The 18,999-nt window shown below is 33.9% G+C and overlaps 2 protein-coding genes and 1 long non-coding RNA gene across 4 annotated transcripts; all 3 read left to right on the top strand.

Annotated features, from left to right (window-relative positions):
- Positions 1-934: 934 nt before the first annotated feature.
- Positions 935-10,065, top strand: LOC120081282 (uncharacterized). 2 transcript variants are annotated; one of them, XM_039036020.2, is made up of 12 exons: positions 935-1,124; positions 2,083-2,175; positions 2,801-2,935; positions 3,803-4,708; positions 4,937-5,027; positions 5,107-5,180; positions 5,887-6,865; positions 6,953-7,251; positions 8,195-8,301; positions 8,665-8,809; positions 9,516-9,668; positions 9,779-10,065. In XM_039036020.2, exons 1-12 carry the CDS (start codon positions 1,086-1,088, stop codon positions 9,911-9,913), a joined length of 3,156 nt encoding a protein of 1,051 aa, XP_038891948.1. In that variant the 5' UTR covers positions 935-1,085; the 3' UTR covers positions 9,914-10,065. The 2 variants fall into 2 exon arrangements, with proteins under 2 accessions (XP_038891948.1, XP_038891947.1); XM_039036019.2 differs by having other exon boundaries at positions 954-1,124; positions 3,800-4,708.
- Positions 10,066-11,713: 1,648 nt separating this feature from the next.
- On the top strand, positions 11,714-13,863 carry LOC150035201 (uncharacterized). The gene is made up of 4 exons (XR_016530959.1): positions 11,714-12,431; positions 12,781-12,876; positions 12,963-13,027; positions 13,689-13,863. It is a non-coding gene; the product is annotated as an uncharacterized LOC150035201 (long non-coding RNA).
- Positions 13,864-14,884: 1,021 nt separating this feature from the next.
- On the top strand, positions 14,885-18,716 carry LOC120081831 (DHHC-type zinc finger family protein). The gene is made up of 9 exons (XM_039037005.2): positions 14,885-15,040; positions 15,142-15,255; positions 15,586-15,906; positions 16,577-16,645; positions 16,736-16,807; positions 16,885-17,013; positions 17,381-17,461; positions 17,560-17,736; positions 18,071-18,716. Exons 1-9 carry the CDS (start codon positions 14,999-15,001, stop codon positions 18,587-18,589), a joined length of 1,524 nt encoding a protein of 507 aa, XP_038892933.1. The 5' UTR covers positions 14,885-14,998; the 3' UTR covers positions 18,590-18,716.
- The last annotated feature ends 283 nt before the right edge of the window (positions 18,717-18,999 follow it).

The raw sequence follows: 18,999 nt of genomic DNA on the forward strand, positions 1-18,999 counted from the left end.
ATCTAATAGATGTATTCGACAATTTTCTTCTGCCTCCCAAACTCCAATTCATACTCAACTTCTATTTGGATTAACTTGAAAAAATGTTTTTAAAAAAGTCATTTTTATTTAAACATTTTTATAAAAGAATGTTACTCAAATATTTGGCAACTATTTTTCAAAAGTATATATATATATATATACACACACACACACTACATAGAAAGGTAGGAAAAATATAAATTTATACTCCTAAACTTTGAGGTTGTATTAATTTAGACCATAAACTAATAATTTTACTAATTTAAACCTTGAATTTTTATAAGTGTACTAATTTAAACCATTTATTATTTTTTAGTTGGATAAACATAGTATTAGACTTGTAATTTTATCAATTAAACCTCAAACTTTCATAAGTTTAATTGAAAAAATTAAATATTTTGCATGATATTCTTCAAACTAAATACGAAGGAAAGTGTAAATTCATACACTTAAGAAAATTGAGAAATTATTTCAAATGGTAAAACTGTTGAAAATATTTACAAGATATAACAAAATTTTAGAACTGACCTATCAGTGTCTATCAGTGACATTGATAGACACCGATAGAAGTCTATCAACGTCTATCATTGATAGTTATAAACTTTTGCTATATTTTGTAAATATTTTAGTTCATTTTTCTATATTTAAAAGCAGTCCAAGAAAATTTATAGTTTAAATTGATATATTTATAAAAGATAATTATTAGTTTGAACTTTAAATTGATATAATTTTTAAAATTTAGGGTTTAAATCTATACATAATTATTAGTTTATGATTTAAATTGATACAATTCCGATGTTTATGGGTATAAATTGATATTTGAAGAAAAGGAAAGAATTATTTTTGAAACAAAAAGTATTTCTTACGATTTAGAAAAAAAGTATAAAGTAACTCTTTAATTAAGACTCAAGATACAAATACCCGCCACTTCGAAGTTCATTATGGCGCCAAATCTCTCTCTCTAGTCTCTCTCTCTACTCCGCCGCTCTCTCAGCGATGCAGTCAATATCGATTTCCATGGAGGAGTAAGCGACTTGAACATTGATTTTTCCTTCAACTTACAGATGGAAACTCTAGAGCTTCGTCTTCCTCAATTCTCAGAGGTAAAATTTCACATTTCTCCTAAAAATCAACTATTCATCGATTATACCGATAATCTTCTCGTATGTTTACTTTCGTTGCCATTTCGTTTGTTTTCTGGATAACCGAGAAACTAGAAGATGAAGCACGGAGTTAGCTGTGATTGATTTTTTGTTACGCTGCTTACGGAAAATATGTTGAGATTTCGATCGCGGATGCCGGAAGACGTTTTCGATTTCGTGTTCGTTATAATTACTTTGACCGATAAATGAATTGAGTTGCGTTGATTTGAGAACAAATCGGGACAAGAATTTGAGAAATTTGTATGATTCTCCAGGAGTATGTGCGATATCTCTCATAAATTTCGTAATTCGACTTGGAGGGAGAATAATGCAAATTCAATTATCGATTCACTTTTTATTTGAGATCTCGATGTAGCTATTGCTACGGAGGAAAAATAATCATAATTATGCTTCCACTACTCCTTGGTGCTTACCAATTACTTGTATGTTTGTTTTTTCTTTGTTGCCAATTATTATAAATACTCAAAAGCAGAAACCTCTTGTGATTTCTGTTCATGTCCAATAACTTTAGCTTCGTCAAGGTCTAATAATTCCAATTTCACTGTAATTCGTATTGACCTATAGTGGACTTGAACAATGTATGGAGCTCATCAGGACTAGGGATGTTTGGCAAGCGGCCCTACGAGAACTTCTTTTGCTTTTATCTGGTCTCTATACAATATACAGTCTTATGATTTATATGGAATTCATTCTTTTAGATGCTTTATGCATGGTTTTGAAATTCATTTGTCTGATCAGCTCCGTTTCTGATAGAAATATTTGCAGTATTTTAAGCCATACTTTTATGGTACTCTCTCGATCAGATAGATTGAATTTTTTCATCAGTCTTATACTTGGCATTATAGCGACTAATAGGCATCCTAACTTTATTTGATTTTTCAATATGTACTAATTTCAGGATTTAGCTTGGCTTCCTTGCTGGCTTCAGGATAATCATACAACGCCATCCAGTGAGCAAGTAATAGAATGTGATTACGAATCAGCAATCAAGGTTGACATCCATCTCTGGTATTTACATTTACCATGGTCTTCTTTATTACACAATTCTTGTTTAAAACTAAGGATTTTCTTTGTAGCTTTTCTAATTGAATGAGTAAATATTAGCTCCAGTAGCGGCTTAGTGCCCGGGAATGGAAGAGAATTTGGAAAACATATTAACATAATCTAGAGATGCCTTTGGTTTTGTTTCATAATCCAATACCAACCGGTTAAGGCACTGTACATCTGTACTAAAAGTCAAATATTCAAATCCCTGCTCCCACATTGTTGAGCTAAAAAAAATATAGCAAAAGTGCTCACAACCTCTGTGGTTCAATTCCATAAATCTTTTTAATTTAGATGTGATACATTCTGGTGGTTTATGTTTTCTGCTGGTGTTGTCAGAAACTTATTTTATAAATTGAAAATGCAGTTCTTTTTGTTTTGAATTTCATATCATGTAAAGAACGTGATTTTCTGTGGTTAACGTGGGAATTCAGTATTGGTTTAAAAGAGAATAGGTATTGAATATAGCATTGCATGATGTTAGACCATTTCAGGGTTAGCACTGCTACAAGTTGCATTTCCGACTACATGGTTCGTAACTGTTTTGATGCCTCTCTTCCCATTTATTGCAGGAGGTTGGGTACGGAATCATCAATAAACTTGAAGGTGCAAATCTCTATCCAAAAGACAGTGGATGCAACAGATTTCATTTATTTCTATCTGGACAGGACAACATATCCGAAAGTGTAGCTGCATCATCTAATAATGTAAGTTTGTAGCCCACTTTACGGATTTGGGTTTCTTTTATGTGGATTTCAAAATTAGGCTTCTTTGAAGCTAGATGGTTGAATACACGAAATTTAGCAGAAAGCAAACATTCTCTGCATAAACAGCTCCGGCAGACAGGCAGAGTGCCACGGTTATAAATAAAAAATAATTAGACATTGAAATTGAAACTTAAGGAAAATGGATTAGTTTATTACTAACTTCAAGGAATGTATGTATTTAGTGAAAAGACCAACTAGTATGCATGAGAATCTTAGGAATGTGCAGACATGGTATAAATCGTTGGACTGACTCCTGTTTTTTTGACATGAAACATAACAGTTCATTTTAGAAATGAATTGAAAAAAGGAAAATCAAGGGAGATGAATTGTAAACCCAACACCAACAGAAAAAAGACTTTAAAGAATTTTGACTGGTGATGGAAATTGGCAAAAGAAGAAAAATTAATGAACTTAATTTAATTGAGTATAAGCTATAAGATTTCCACGCCATTCCAAGAATCAAGAAAGGGCTGAAACTCCAAATAACATTATTTATTAGTAATATACACGTGCATTTAAATTCACCAACATGTTAATTTTCTCTTTAAGAAAATCATCAATATGTTGTCAGGCAAGGCATTCCCTTCATCTATAGAAATGAACACAATATTTGCGATCTTGAATTAAATATTAACTAAAAAACTGAAAACTAGTAAATGTTGCGTTTAATATGTTTCCTAATGTTATTTTGAAGACTCCATAGATTTAAAATATGGACATTTCTGCAGCTGTATTACTTTTTCTAAATGAATACACAAGTAATAAGGTGCCATGTTTTTCTCATTGATTTTTTCACAACAAAAGCAGGCACTTCATTTTCATTTACATCTTTCATCATATGGTGGTTCGGAGTGTACTTCAACTCAACATTTGGATGGATCTCACCAATTGCCTGAATATAATAAAGTTCAGTCGATCAGTTTGTTTGAAGCATCACTTGATCCCAGGGAAAATATTCCTTTCCGAAAGGGCATTAATGCTGGTGACACAGATTTGCCACCTCATTCTAGCAACAAAGATTTGTTGGACAATGTTGACTGTCAATCTCTGAACAATACTGAAGATTGTGAAATCCGGCAGGGAGAAAAATTGGATGTTGGCTGGCTTAAAAATGCTGAAGCTAACGATGCAATTGAGCTCTCTGTTGTGGCATCTGAAGCACTGGTTATACACGACTTATTGCAGGCTGAGCTAGATTCAGAAGCGTTATCAGTTGAAGCTGTCCTCGAAGTTTCCATCCAGGTAAAAAAGGCTCGCATTGAGGTGCTGGAAAGTGCCTATGAAAGCGTAGACGAGGAAGTGGACTTGACCAATTCTCTTTCAGATCTGGATGATTTCATAATGAGAGATGCATTTGATGATGTAGGACTACCTTGCAGTATTTTGAATAGTGATCGTTGCAAAACCACATGTTTTGATGTTCAAGATACGCCTGTAAATAACAATGAATTCACACATGGCAGTCAATGTAATTCTGTAGATATGACACGTCAACCAGACATTTTGGGGAATGGATTAACCCTGAAACAGTTCGAAGAGAATCTTGTTGTGACAAAACCTGTGGGCTTGCCTTTGGAAGATCTGAGTTGTAACGTTCAACATCAACTTTCTGATGATGATGAGTTAGGTTCAACTAGTCCAAACTATTGTAAATATAACTCAATGTCGCAACACCCAGCTCAAAATGGATCAGACGAGTTTGTTGTGAAACAGGTAAAAGTCCAAAAGTCACCATCTTGAGATTTTCCCAATGCTGCTTCCCAAAATATTTTGAATGAGACTTAGCAAAGACCTTCCACTTCCTCCATCCACTTAAAAAAGGTGTATTAGGATTTCTTCACTATTTGTCAATTGTCAGATAAATATAGAACGTTAGCATAACAAATAGCACTAAGTTCTCTTTAAGCTATTAGTAACAGCAATATGATATCATGACTGCAGAAAATTGTGTCGTCTACAGTTAATACAAATTTGTGTACAAACGATGCCAAAGAATACTCCAGCCTACATGAGTGCAATAAAGTGTCAACAAGTGAGTCACTATGATCTGTATTTTTTATGTGTGAGAATGTTCAGGCTTAAGTACTAAACAGTTTTCTTCCCATTTCCAGAAAATGATGAACAAGTTGCTTTCTTAACTCCCGAGAGATTTCAGAGTCGTTGGTTGGGTGGTTGGTCAGTTAAGGTGTGTTCTCTGCTCTTATTTACAACCTATCATGCTGGTTCATACATTAGAGTTTAAACTATTATGTTAAAATATTGACTTTGATAGTGTTAAACAAAGGAGATAACTCAGTATTCAAGATCAACAAGCTTTGTTTGGTGGATTTTTTATTATTTATTTCCAAGTGTTCTAGATTCAATTGCAAATTTGCAATTGAAGAACACATCCACATTTGTTATTAGAAAAAATAATGATAACCATATGATATATTGATTTATTGAGTGTACTAGGATATATTTTAGAAACTTTAGTCTAGGTTCAATATGTGAAAATGGTTACTCAAAAGTGCCTAGTCAGAACGGTTTTGATCCGCATGCTTATTTATTTATGACATAAAGCTTAATCTTCTCACCAATGATATAACGGAGGTGTTGGTAATTTTTATCTACTCCTATTGCTATAAATCCCTTCTCATCGTGGAGGGTTGCATTTACATTTTTCATTGATGTCACTCTCTTACCCCAAAACTTGTTCTTTTCACTTTCACTTTAATTAGGTCAAGTTTCATTTCCACTTTTGATGCATAACCAAATCAAGTATTTCATTTTAATTGTCACTATTCTGGTCTCCTTCCCATTCATTTCCTTTTTCTTAGTTTAATCATTTTTTTTCTCATCTAATTGTTAACTCTTATTGTGTCTTTCCCCTTCCATTTCCATTTTGTAAGGAACTCATTTCTGAGCAATTGAGACAAAATGTTGATGGAAAAACCATTCCTTCGATGTTTGTTAATGAGACGAGCTTTCTTTCTGAATCTGCTGATATAGCTCCAGATGAGAACTCTTATGTGCAAAGATGTGAATCCAAGTTTCAAGTTGCTTCACAGTCAAGTGTACATTTTGGTCATTTGGACGAAAAATGTGACAACGGTTTGCTGGTAACTGAAGAAGTCGTGAAATGTAGCCTATCCTCGGTCGATCCTCTTTGTTCTTTTGTTCCGTGCAGCATTTCATTGGACACTGATTGTGCTGGACAGAATCTGAATGAAGGAAAAGATTGTACGAAAGAATGCTCAGGCACCTTTGTGGATGTTGAAGGTTCTAGGCCTTCAATTCGAAGGCAGCTAACTTCACTTAAAAATTACAGCACAATTTTGCCCACTCATGTTGATGTGGAAGGGGGACTGGACAACAATTATGCACATCAACTACATGGCAATATGAGCCTGCTATCATCAGATTCTCATCTGGGTTGTACAAGACTTTCTTCTAAAACAAATTTTATGGAGACTTTACCCTCTGAGCCTACTGAATCTAGAGAAATGGATATTGTGGAGGACAGCCAAACCGATGCTGACCACAATTTGGTTGAGGAAATAACAGAACTGAAAAGAAAGAGTGATGAAGTTGCAGGTGATGGGAGCGAGTTCCTTGTTCATTCAGTGAAGAAAAGGAAAATCCGTGATATCTTAAATGAGAGTCTGCAGCTATCGAAATCTATAATGAAGAAATCCTCTATCAAGAAAGATCATCTACAGGGTACGGTGTCTGATCCCCAAAAGGTCAAAAACGTCGTGAAGATGCAACTTAAAAATAAGACTCCCCTTGAACCATGTATGTTGGTGCAGAAGAGAGTCCATTTCTTAGAAGCTAATGATCAGCCTCAAGCAAACTTGGACTTTCAAAAAGTACATCCTCCAAAAAATTGTAAGAGTTGGAATATTGTTGGTGTTATTTACATGATTTACTGTGTATTTTTTTTTTAAAAAAATTTCCCTTTTGGTTTGAATGCAGATTCTACTCTCAGAACTGGTAAAAGGCAGAAGTTTTCTAATCAATGTTTAGTATCTCGTCACCATGATGGTAAAGGTCATCTCAAGAGTCGCTACTATAGGAGCAGGAAGAAATTAATATTTCAAGGTATACAGTTCTTGGTAACGGGATTTTCTAGTCGTAAAGAAAAGGATATTGATGGATTAGTATGTGATAATGGAGGTATAGTTCTTCCCGACATTCCTAGTCCAAGTTCAAGGGGGCAAAAGATTTCAAAATCAAACTGTAAGGGGCCTCCTGTTATTCTCTCTTCAAAGAAGGTTGGTTCCCTGCATGTAATATCATTCTTTACTTAAAAAGGTTCTGTTCATATATTTTCCCCTCCTACTTGCCTATAATTGTGATATTCCTATAAAAAAAATCCTTGCCTATAATTGTGTTATTCAGTGGTTTTGGTATATCTACTTTTGATTTTGATGAAGAATTCTGATTCCATTTTTTGAATTTTCTTGTTCTTTTGAAGTAACTTTGCTTTCTTAAATTCATGGTCACATTCCATCTGCCTTAGATTTTCCTTTGCTGCTCTATGAAAAATCGATGATTAGTGGAAAACTCTCTAGTAAAAGTCTCCAACACTTGGAGCTCCATCTTTAGTGAAAGAAAGGACAACCTCGATTTTCCTTTGCTTTCTTATAAAGTGTAAGCCACACGGGTCTAGCTAGAGACGTCTTTTTTGCAATTTCACCTTATCAGAGTTCCTAATTGCCAAATAAAAATTTTAAAGGGAAAATCTCTTTGCAATCAAATTCTAAAACTAAGGCGTCGCCAAACCAGTCTATAGGCCTGTTGGTGAGGTCCTGTATTCCTTTTGGGATGTTTTTGTTGGCCCTTCTTATGTTGGTTCATGCTTCCCATAAAAAAAAGTCTGGATTTTCCAACTTCTGTCCTTCCTGTTGTCTAGTCAGTTCCTCTGTTAAGGCTCTAAAAACTTCTCCCGGAACATTTGTACACTTGATTTCAGTAAGATGAGCAAGAAATTGACTTTTTAACAGACGCTTGAGGCAGTTTCCTTATGTTGTTGTTATTTCTTTTTATTACAATTATCCAATTAGACTCTAATGTTATTTAATAACCAACATGAACATTCCATTACCATTTGATGCTGAGATTTTTAAAAAAAAACTTTTTTAATTTTTTTTTAAAATTATAGTTATTCTTATAAATTTATCAACTTTATTGATTTGATTAACTTGTTTGTTTTAGCTCCAAACAACAAAATTCTTGTATGGATGTGCGGTGAATGCCCTTATAGTCAATGTCAGTTGGCTTACAGATTCCATTGCTGCTTGTTCCATGTTACCACCGTGGAAGTAAGTTATTCTTACACGTGTTTCACTTGGATTTTTGAGAAGAATAGAATATTATATTTTCTACTATCTATTGAATCAAATACAATTACTCATGTAAGAAAATACCATCTACGAGTATTAAAGATGTTTAATGTCACCAAACCTTTCAGTCTGGTGTTTTTCAAAGAATAAAGATGCCTTCGTCCATGCCGTTTACTTAATATGTCCATGTATTTCTTGTGGAATGCCATTGCGCCGCTAGCTCTGAAACATTTTTAATCCAATTATAAATTATTATTATTTACGTAGTTGTTCTTGGATGAACTTTTGTACTTCTGATATTTCTTTGTCGGTGGCTTATTTGATTTTTTTCCCCCCGTTAAGATACATGATCATATCAAATCAAGCTGATTGTACTCAAATTGGAAGATCAGTTAGACACCGTAATCGAAGATATATATTTGAGAATGTTGGAGTCATGCTTCATGGGAAACAAGGTTTCTGCACCAAATTGACAACTGTATTAAAGGTAAGGCTTGCCTCCATTTACCCATTTGTGAAGCCAAGTCCGTTTTATCTTTCTCGCTATCTATTTATTCAACCGAGCTCATCAACTTTACTGGTTATACATGACTTTATCCATAATAATGACATGAGAGGTAACAAAATTTCCTTCATTTTTGGAACTTCTTTTAAAAATTATCATAGAGGTACTCTTTGATCATACCTTCAAATTTGCTGTTTTAGTATCTTTGAAAAGACTAATTGTGACACCTATAGTGAGATCCAAAAAAATTTCTTTATGAGTGATGAAGAAACCAATTACCATCTCAAAGGTCGATGGTTCAATCTCTCATTCTCACAATTATTAAATTCAAAAAGAAAAAATGATGGTATAAAAAATAAGAGTTATTCAAAAAGCTATGCATGTACGGAGGAGAGCTTTAAAAAAGCCCTCTATTAGTCATAATAAAGAAACCACAAGTAAATTACAGAAGGATAGTATATGTGTGTGTGTGTCTATATATATGCTGCATTCAGTTGGTTTTCTTCTTCTGTACTAATTTTCATTCATATTTTAGTACCATATTATTTTCAAAAATCAAAGTGATGAAGGACTGAATCTTAATATCATGTCATTTTATTATTGAAACAACCGCTCCAGACAATGTTTTGTAGTTTCTACTACTTAGACCTGATCAATTCAGTATTTTTCTACTTTTTGGTTCACCCAGCATGGAGGTGGACAGGTATTCAAGACCCTACAGTGGTTAGTAAAGAGCCTAAATAGGGAGAAGATTTCATTTGGAGTCATCGTAGTCGAAGACGAGCGCAAGGCATCCCGTCACTTGAAGCAATGTGCCTTGGAACAAGGGATACCATTGATGGTAACTACTTGCTTGCTCTTCATAATCGTGTATTGGTTGAATAATTCGAAGATAAAGCAATCCACAATTCGGAGAAATAAATCGTTCTCTTGCTCTCTGGCTTTTTACAGTCTATAAAATGGGTCATAAAGAGCTTACACTTGGGAGAGCTACTTCCTTTGGCAGAAAACAATCGGCCCTCTTCTATACGAACTACAAAAATGGTAAATATTCCAGCTTTCAAAGAAACTGGCGTGGAATTATAAGTTGCCGTTTCAGAGTTTATTTATGAGGTAAATATGTTATATTAGCACTAGTTCTAGAAGTGTGTATTTTTCTCAAAAAGATGTATTGTAGTTTGTTCCGTCATGTGATAACCATTCATATTGAGCATATAAATAGATGAAGTTAACTAAAATAGTCGATGTTAATATCTGATAACTTGGGTCTAAATGAGAGCCCATACGAGTATTACTTCCATTCATTGTTAGTCATTCTAGAGATCTAGTAACATCGAGTGCTAGAAAAATTTTCAAGTTATCATACGAGACTCTTCTACAATATAGATTGTTGGTGCAAGAAATTCGCAAGTGTTCGTCATTGTGGGCCTCTCAAGGGATCATCCTTGACCTGCTATATCTAGTATGGTCTTGATTTTTGAGTTGCCCTGTGTAAGAGTTTCCTACACTGGTGTAGTACTGAGTCTACCACACTTTGATGCCTAAGTGCATCATATAGTTCAGCTAAACACACAATAGTAAGGTTGGATGTCTCCTTGGGATATTTCTTACTCCTCTTAAAGGGTCGTCGAATGAGGCTATTTATAATATTCTCCTTTTGACAACTCTGATGATGTCAAGATAGTTGATATAAGAAAAATAGGGGTTGATTGGGTAATCAGACAATATTCTATGTTAATTCCCTTTTGACCCCACTAGTAATAGGACTTCCTCTCATGTATGAAACATATTATTATTCTAATAAAAGATTCACAATCTTGATTCTTGGAGGATTATTCCCGCTACTTAATTCCTCAAGGTGGTTGTAATTGTAGCCCTCAAGGTTGTAGGGTGCCAGACTGAGCACAACTCCATTATTTCTTAATCAATATATATACTCACTAACTTGGTTGGCCGGTATGAAACTCTAAACTCTAACTTTTCTCTTTTGGGACATGCATTTCCCCATACCTCTTCCGAATATCTCTTGAGCTTGGGCTCACCTGTGGGCAATTGAAGAATTACTCCAATAAACATAGTTTATTTGCAAGGTCTAAAATTCCATATGCAAACTTCTCTAGAGGGAACTATATTTTAAACTCAATTACATTCGTTTTACCCACAAATTTCATCCACGTATTTGGGTTTTCGATTGCTGCACTCAATATTTCATTTACTATTTCCTGGATGGAATGGAAATTTTGGTACAGTACATCTTTTTATTGAGTTGAATGGTCAAAAGTAATTCCTGTAAAAATTTGTGGTTAAGCCTCAAACTACTGGAGAAATATATAAATTAGAATTCTGACCAAATAGTAAAACCCACTTTATTTGGTTTATTGAAGTATTCGATCCACAAAATCTCAAACCAAATCAAATCTAAAGAAGAACAGAAACGCAGTTCGTTTGAAGAATCATGAGTATCTTGAAAACCCTAATTTTAAAAAGGCATTCATGCCAAAATTTAACTTTTTTTAATACCAAAAGGGTAGGAGAATTGAACAATATCTCTTTGTTGTTAATATATATTATATGCCAAAATTAATTTTTGGAATAGTATTTAATAACCGACTCTTTAATTCTTAACATAATAATTTCAGATGTTTCCTTAAAAAAGATGTAATAGGATATTTTCTTAGTCTTATTTAGGTTAAATTACAGGTTGAATCCTAAACCTTAATTTGTGTATATTGTATATTTGATCTTGAATCTTCAAAAATGTCTCATGTCTAATATGTACCTAAATTTTCAATTATGTCTAATAAAGACGTGAATTTTCAATTTTCTATCTAATAAATTTTTGACAATTTTGAAATTTTAACAAATTAATTGATCTATTAGATATTAACTAAAATTATATCTGATAGAACCTCAAACCTTGATCTGTAAATTCTAAAAATATCAAAATTTAAAGACTAAATATATTATTTTAAAAGTTCAAAGATAAAATAGACCTACCTCAAAATCCAAGAACTAAACAAGTAATTCAAACTTCTTTTTAAATTTTTTTTTCTCACACCAAGATGCAACTACAATCAACATTTTGAATGTAAGCGTGGTTCTGTAGTCAGAATATAAGCTTTGCTAATTTCACTGCAGATTGAGCAAACGAAATCCTGGATGTACCGATACATTATGTGTAACACCCTGCACATTTTTTTTAGTAATAATATAATTTTAGTAACTTTATTATTTAGAATTTCAGTAATTGTTATTAGTTGGAGGACTTTTTTGGAATTTTGGACTTTAAGTATATGTGCAGGAATTTAATTGTTGGCGTGAAATTATTTAATTTGAAATTGAAATTGAAAATTAATGGCAAGAACTAATTTTCTTTTGAAACGGAAAGGAATTAAATGTAATTATATTTGTTTCTTTTTTTGTTTTATTATTATTATTATTGTTTTTTTTAATAAAAAGTCAAACCCCACCCTCTTTTCTTCCTCACGTTCATGAGCCCGTCCGACGTCGCCCAAAGCCGCCGCGTCAGTTTCTTCTTCATGATCTCCGTCCACCACTGCTCAAGCGTCGTTCGCTTTTGCCGTCACTAGATCTATCGATTTGGGTAAGATTTCTGCCGTTTGGGTTTGTTTTCGGTTTATTCTTGAATACTCATTTACTTTTGGCATCAATTGGTTGATACCCATTGTGTTACAACTTTGGATTCAAGTTTGTGAAGGTATTGAGGTGTTGTTCAATGAAGTTGGAGTTTGTTTTAGTGAGTTTTGATAAGTTTTATGCTTTGATTACCCTCCTGTGGATTAATTTTGGTTGTTGAGAAATTTTGGTAAAATCATTTGGAAGTGATTTTTTTGACGAAGTTACATATGGATAATTTATTTGAGACATTGGTAGTGAAGTATGTATTTGATTCAAGCTTTAATCATGTAAGCCTAATTTCAAATTATGATTAGGAGGTTGATTCAAGATGAAGAAGAGTTTGGTTTGCTAATTATTTGGACTTAAAATTGGAGGTTTGGAGGATGAATTCGAATTGGACCACACCTTAGGTAAGGTTATCTGGAAATATTTTGTAATATTTGGGTGTTTGGAATTTGGCCTTAATTATTAATTTTAAAGCTTGGTTTATGTTTAGGCTTGATTAAGGATCCAAGAATTTCATAAAGATTCAATTGCTTTTCGGTTCGACCTAATATCAAGGTAAATAATCTTACTACTGGAACTGCCCACGGCCAGACATTAGATGTATGCTAGTTATGACAGAATGACAGCATGAAAGATTGATAGTATAATATGATTAAAGTATGTTCTGTTACGAGATCTGAATTATTTATTTATGCACATAGATATTTGAATGTTAGTATGAGATGGTATGTGCTTCCATGGTTGTATTTGATCTGATGATGTTGAGGTATACATGTATGTTGTAGAACCATGAAGTTGAGGTATATGTGTATGTTGTAGAGCCATGATGTTGAGGTTTATATGTATGTCATAGATTCGTACAGTGATGATTATGATGTTGAGACTGTCAAATATCCTTACTAATTAGTTAGATGCCCATTAGATTTTGTGTTTCCTTCGGGATTCACCAGTTTGTGTTTCCTTCGGGACTCACAAGTTTGTCTCCTTCGGGATTCACCAGAAGTAGTGGGCATACTTAACTACGGGCATACTTAACTACAGTGGGATAGGACTCAGTCTCCTTATTTCATCTGCATATGTGTCCCATTAGGACTCGAGCAGTTATATGTTTCACCAGAGGTGGGTATCTAGAGGACATAAATGTCCAGCCTGACCCCAATAGTGGAGTTACTTACTGAGTATTTTATACTCATTCTTTCTCATGTTGTTGTTTCAGATAAGGGTAGAGATGCACTAGCGATGAACAAATGGAATTCATGATCGAGCCACTGGGACTAGTTTTTACTCTTCTGCATCATGAAATTTAGAGTTCTTTTCATGTTTCTCTTAACTTTTAGTTTTGATGTTTAAAACTTATTTTTTAGAATCGTTTTTCAGACTTATTTATTATCCTTTAATGAATTATGGGTACCCTACTTTGTTTTAATATTTGAAATTAATGAAAGTCTTTTGAACTTACCTTATTTAATTAGCATTTATTTCACCATAACGAGTATCATTTTGAGTTCCATGTATACATGTATTTAGTAACGGCCTAACTTAAGTCCTAGGGGGTCGGGTCGTTACATTATGTGTAGCTTATATTCATTTAAGAGAATCATAAAAACTTAAAAAAAAAAAAAAAAAACATTTTGGTTCTTGGCTTGCTTTCTAAAAACAAAAGTATGTTTTATGGAAATGCTGTGCAAGTGCCGTAACTACTGATTAAACTAAATGTTGTCTTCCTGGGCTAAACATTTGCATTATGCTTCTATTGTGACAATTAATCATTTGGATAACTGAATGTAATTAATCGATTTCTCTTTAATCTTAAATTGGTCATACAAGTACAAATTTTAGAATAGTCAATACACACTCATGAGTCGATTTTTGCTACTTGGCAATCGAAACATTATTATTACACATTATGCAACGATTTCTAACTATTAAACATTCATTTATGACTGGAACGCCAATCAATTCACAAACACAAACTAAGGAATAAGCACAAAGATTAAAGATGCGAGAATTCAAATATATTTCACTACAGTTCAATCTTCATAAATTTTACATCGGACTTTAAGTTAGAAAACTAGCCTCAATGAATCGTTGTAACAATGCAACCAAGATTAGACATCATCTAAGGTAATTACAAACTTAAAATAGTCCAAAAACTAGCAAAAAGGAGAAGAAAGAAATGAGATACAGTTCAATTTAAAAAATATGTCATGTTATTATTCATTTAAGAAAACTGATGTGATGGTTGGTGAGGAGTCCAAAATTTCTCAATTCACATTATTATTATTATAATTATTATTTTGAAAGAATTATTATTATTATTAGTTTAATTTATTTAACTATTACATCGTTTACCGTATTCTCAAAAAAAAAAAAAAAAAATCGTTCACACTTTACAGCAAAAGAAAGCGGCATTCAAATTCAAATTTGGACACGAGATTATTCGACCGTTGGAGTCTGCTTCCGTTGTTTTGTGAACTCCACCTTCCTCTCTCGCCCATTTCATTGTTCAAAGTTGAAACAAACATCATGAGACGCCATGGCTGGCAACGCCCTCTCCATCCTTTACAGGTTTTTGCCCTAATTTCTTATTTTCCCAACTGCATTTCCTTTCTCAATTCAACTTATTTACATATGCATTACAAAAAGTCATTTCCTTATTTTCCTTTCAGATTGTGGGTATCGCCATTTTCAGCTTTCTAGTAGTCTCCTTCTACACTTTCTTGGGGCTTTTCCTTGGAAACAGAATCGCCGAAACTACACTCACCACTCTCTTTTCCTTTCTGGTAATAATAATGCCCAACCTTTCATATATTTCTTTTCTTTTTCATCTCTCTCTTTTGAAATGTTTTGAATCTGATATATGGTTCTTCCAAGACCAAGTGGGTCTCATTAATAGTTTGTGAAAATATAGCCTTAGGGTTTAGAGGAGTATCTTGATCTGTAATCTGAGTTATTATCCCTAACACTAAAACTGTTCCATGCCCCCTTCCGTGGACGTAGCTCCACATAGATCTCTGTGTTGATTCTCTGCAGTTTCTTTACATTTTTCTCATAATACTCTCTTTCACTACTCGTTGGATCTTTACTGTTTTCCCTTTGGTCTTTCTATTCAGGTTCTCTCAGTTATGTTTCTGTTCATAAGGTGCACTGCTATTGACCCAACTGACAAAACCAGCCTCCGAAAAAGGAAAAAGATTAAATCGAAACCAAAACTGAATTTTGGATTCATGTTGGAGCAAATCGTTTCGAGGCGATTTAGGAATGTAGAAAGAAAGATTCTGAAAACATTCATTCGGAGGAAGTATTTGGATCCATGGATGAGTGGCCCTCAAATGGAGCCTTTGGTTCCTTTTCCTCTTTTAATGAAGGAGGATGTGATCACTCCTGATCATAATCAGGATGATTTTACATTTTGCTCTCTCTGTAATTTCGAGGTACGTAATGCAATGTACTGTAATGTAACGTTTGATTCCACCGATGAACAAGTATTATTATTAGTATCACTGCCCCCACCCAATCTAATCTAAGCTTGGTATTAGATAACATGAGGTTATATCTCAAAACTCATTAACAACCAGAAGAGCAGACCATGTTAACATATACTCCCTCCAAATGATGCTTCTTTGAGTTCTCCATTCTTTGAGTCCAACTTTTGTTTTGACTGAATGCCCGTTTAGATTTATGGGCTCTGATGTTATATTAGATAACTGAGGGTAGTGAGAAGAGTAACCATGTTAACAGCTGGTTATGACCAATGTTTTAAAAGGTCCTATCGGGCGCATGCCTTGGTGAGGCTCGCAGAATAAGGCACACGCCTTTTGTGAAGCCTCAAGGTCTTTCTTTTTATTATTACTTTTTAAAATAACATTAGTTTAGTTTTTCCTTCTTTATTGATTATGAAAAATCAAATTTACTAAGCTTAAATGCAAAATTTGTTTTTTCTTAGATTTTTTTATGCAGTACACCTCACAAAAAAAGGAAAAAAAAACTGTATTTTCTTTCTGCGCCTTATACTTAAGCCTTAATAGACAATTGTGTTTTATTGCGTCTTGAGCTTTAAAAAATACTGGCTATAACTCTTATCGATCCCTCCATGCAATGCAGGTGCAAAGACACAGCAAGCACTGTCGAACCTGCAACCGTTGCGTCGAAGGATTTGATCACCATTGCAGGGTAATATATAAGTATCTCACATATCACATTCAATTTCATGTCTCAACCGATGCCTTTCTTGATTCCCCTGTTGTTTTTAATTGTTTCCAGTGGCTAAACAACTGTGTTGGGAAAAAGAACTATACCACGTTCTTTCTTCTGATGATATCCGTATTGTTGATGGTTAGTTTCCTTACTTTGAGTATTGTCAAACTATGGTTCTATCATCTGCTTAACAAAACAAATTCGGGTGGATACAGCTAGCTATCGAAGGAGGAATGGCCATTGTCGTATTCGTAAGGTGTTTTGTAGACAAGATGGGAATGGAAATGGAGCTGCGAAGAAGGCTACATGTAGACTTTCCGAGAGAAGCACTTGCTACAATTACAGTAAGTCCGTATTGAGGAATGATTTTGAAATAATTGAAATCACTTTTTGTCGTCGTTTAAAATCACTGGAAAACACATTTAGTGCATGTTTGGGAATGATCTTAAAATGGTTAAAATTACTTCGTCATGATCACAAGTGTTCTAAAACACGTTTTTATTGATTCAACATTAATTTAATGTTTTCATGCTATTAAAATTGATTTTGAAACATGTTTCGACTTACATATATGTCCTTGATCACTCAAAATCAATTCAATGTTTGATTTTCACATTTTTAAACTCAATTTTCATACTATATTGAATTATCAAAAGTATATTCTTGGTTGGTTTAACACAAATTAATCGAATTCCTCAAATGGCACGACAGGTCTTGCTTGTGTTGATGACTGCTTATGGTTCAGCAGCACTTGGACAACTATTTTTCTTTCACATAGTGCTCATACAAAAGGTGCATTTTTATGATTTTCTTTTTCCACTCTCTTGATTGATTATAGCGTTCAAGGATCAGTCTGTTCTTCAATATATTTATTTAACCACTGGTTTCAGGGAATGAGAACATATGACTACATACTGGCCATGAAAGAGGAGAGCCAATCCATTATTGAAGAGTCATTCGATGAAGACTACTCCGATTTCTCTTCCGACGACAATTTCGATTCGCCCGAGAGAAAGCCGAGTTTGGTGTCACGTTTTGTCAAGTGCCAAGGAGGACAAGTCGCAGAGGTAATTGTGGTAGTACCTATTCATAATTGGCACGTCGGTATATTAATTTAGGTTAAAATAACATTTTAATTCCTATACTCTGAAAATAAATGGACTAAAATTGGACAATCAAGTAAAATGACTAAAATTGAACAAACTTAAGAACCTAAATAAATGATATTTTAAGCATTAATTTATTATTAATTTATCTCATAGGTACTGCATAATTCAATACTACTTTTGTGACAAATAATGAATGGAACTATCGTAGTTGTAGAAATTTTCCTAGCTACAGACTGCCGTCTTTTGATAGTCGATAAATGAGATGCCTTAATCTCTTGTGTTGTACGTTCAGGACTCAAAAAAGTTGTCCATAAAAATAGATGCAGATCCTGAGACTCCATCCACCAGAAAACAAGGCCTTCGTATCAGTATCAATCCATGGAAACTGATAACTTTAAGCAGAGATAAGGCTCTTGCAGCAGCTGAGAAAGCCAAGGAAAAACTTGAGAGATCCAAACACAACTACCTGAAGCCTTTGCCACTAGAAACAAAATCTGGCTTACTTACAAATAATGTTACAAGTACTAGTAATTGTGATGATATAGATGGAAGGAGGAGGAGCATAGGGAATGGTAAGGGAAAGGTACCTACTGGTTCTCCTGGAAGTTTTTCGAGCCCGAGGAAGCGCTTCTCTGGCTCACTGAACACGACCTCGGTCACTTCGGTATCCATGTCCCCTAAACACAACAAATACAGAAGCAATTTTGACCTGAAGTTGACACAAGTTTCCAAAGAGCTTGAGACCTACATTTCAAGACAGGTTTTATGCTCCATCATTAAGAAGGAAGAGAGTGTAGCCTCCCCAAGATAATGTTCTTTCTGTATGTGGGGAGTAGTTGTAAGTTGTGTAACTATTCTTGAATTCTTCTTCCCAAAGAAATCTTTCTCGGCATCATCATTACTATAATATTAACATGTGACAATTTATTTACACAACACAGGTAATATGGCTGCACCTTAGCCCATGCAACCCTAAATTTTATTACACAACTGATAAATAACAATTCAACTTATGAGCTACATAAAGATAAGTGAAAAAGATTACCATCAGCTGCGATTGATGATATAAGAAGAACCCGTTACAAATTTTCCGTACTCCTATTTGTCATGTGCCAAGTCAGTACACTTTTAAGAATGGAAAATTATAAGAAATGCCTTCCTAAAGTACCCAAGGTTCAGATATGCTTAGATTGTCAATAACATTGCAAAAATGCCTACCAG

Source organism: Benincasa hispida, chromosome 7 (genome assembly GCF_027475165.1).
Source record: "Benincasa hispida cultivar pf3 chromosome 7, pf3_genome.v1.1, whole genome shotgun sequence".
In the NCBI taxonomy this organism is placed as follows: Eukaryota; Viridiplantae; Streptophyta; class Magnoliopsida; order Cucurbitales; family Cucurbitaceae; genus Benincasa; species Benincasa hispida.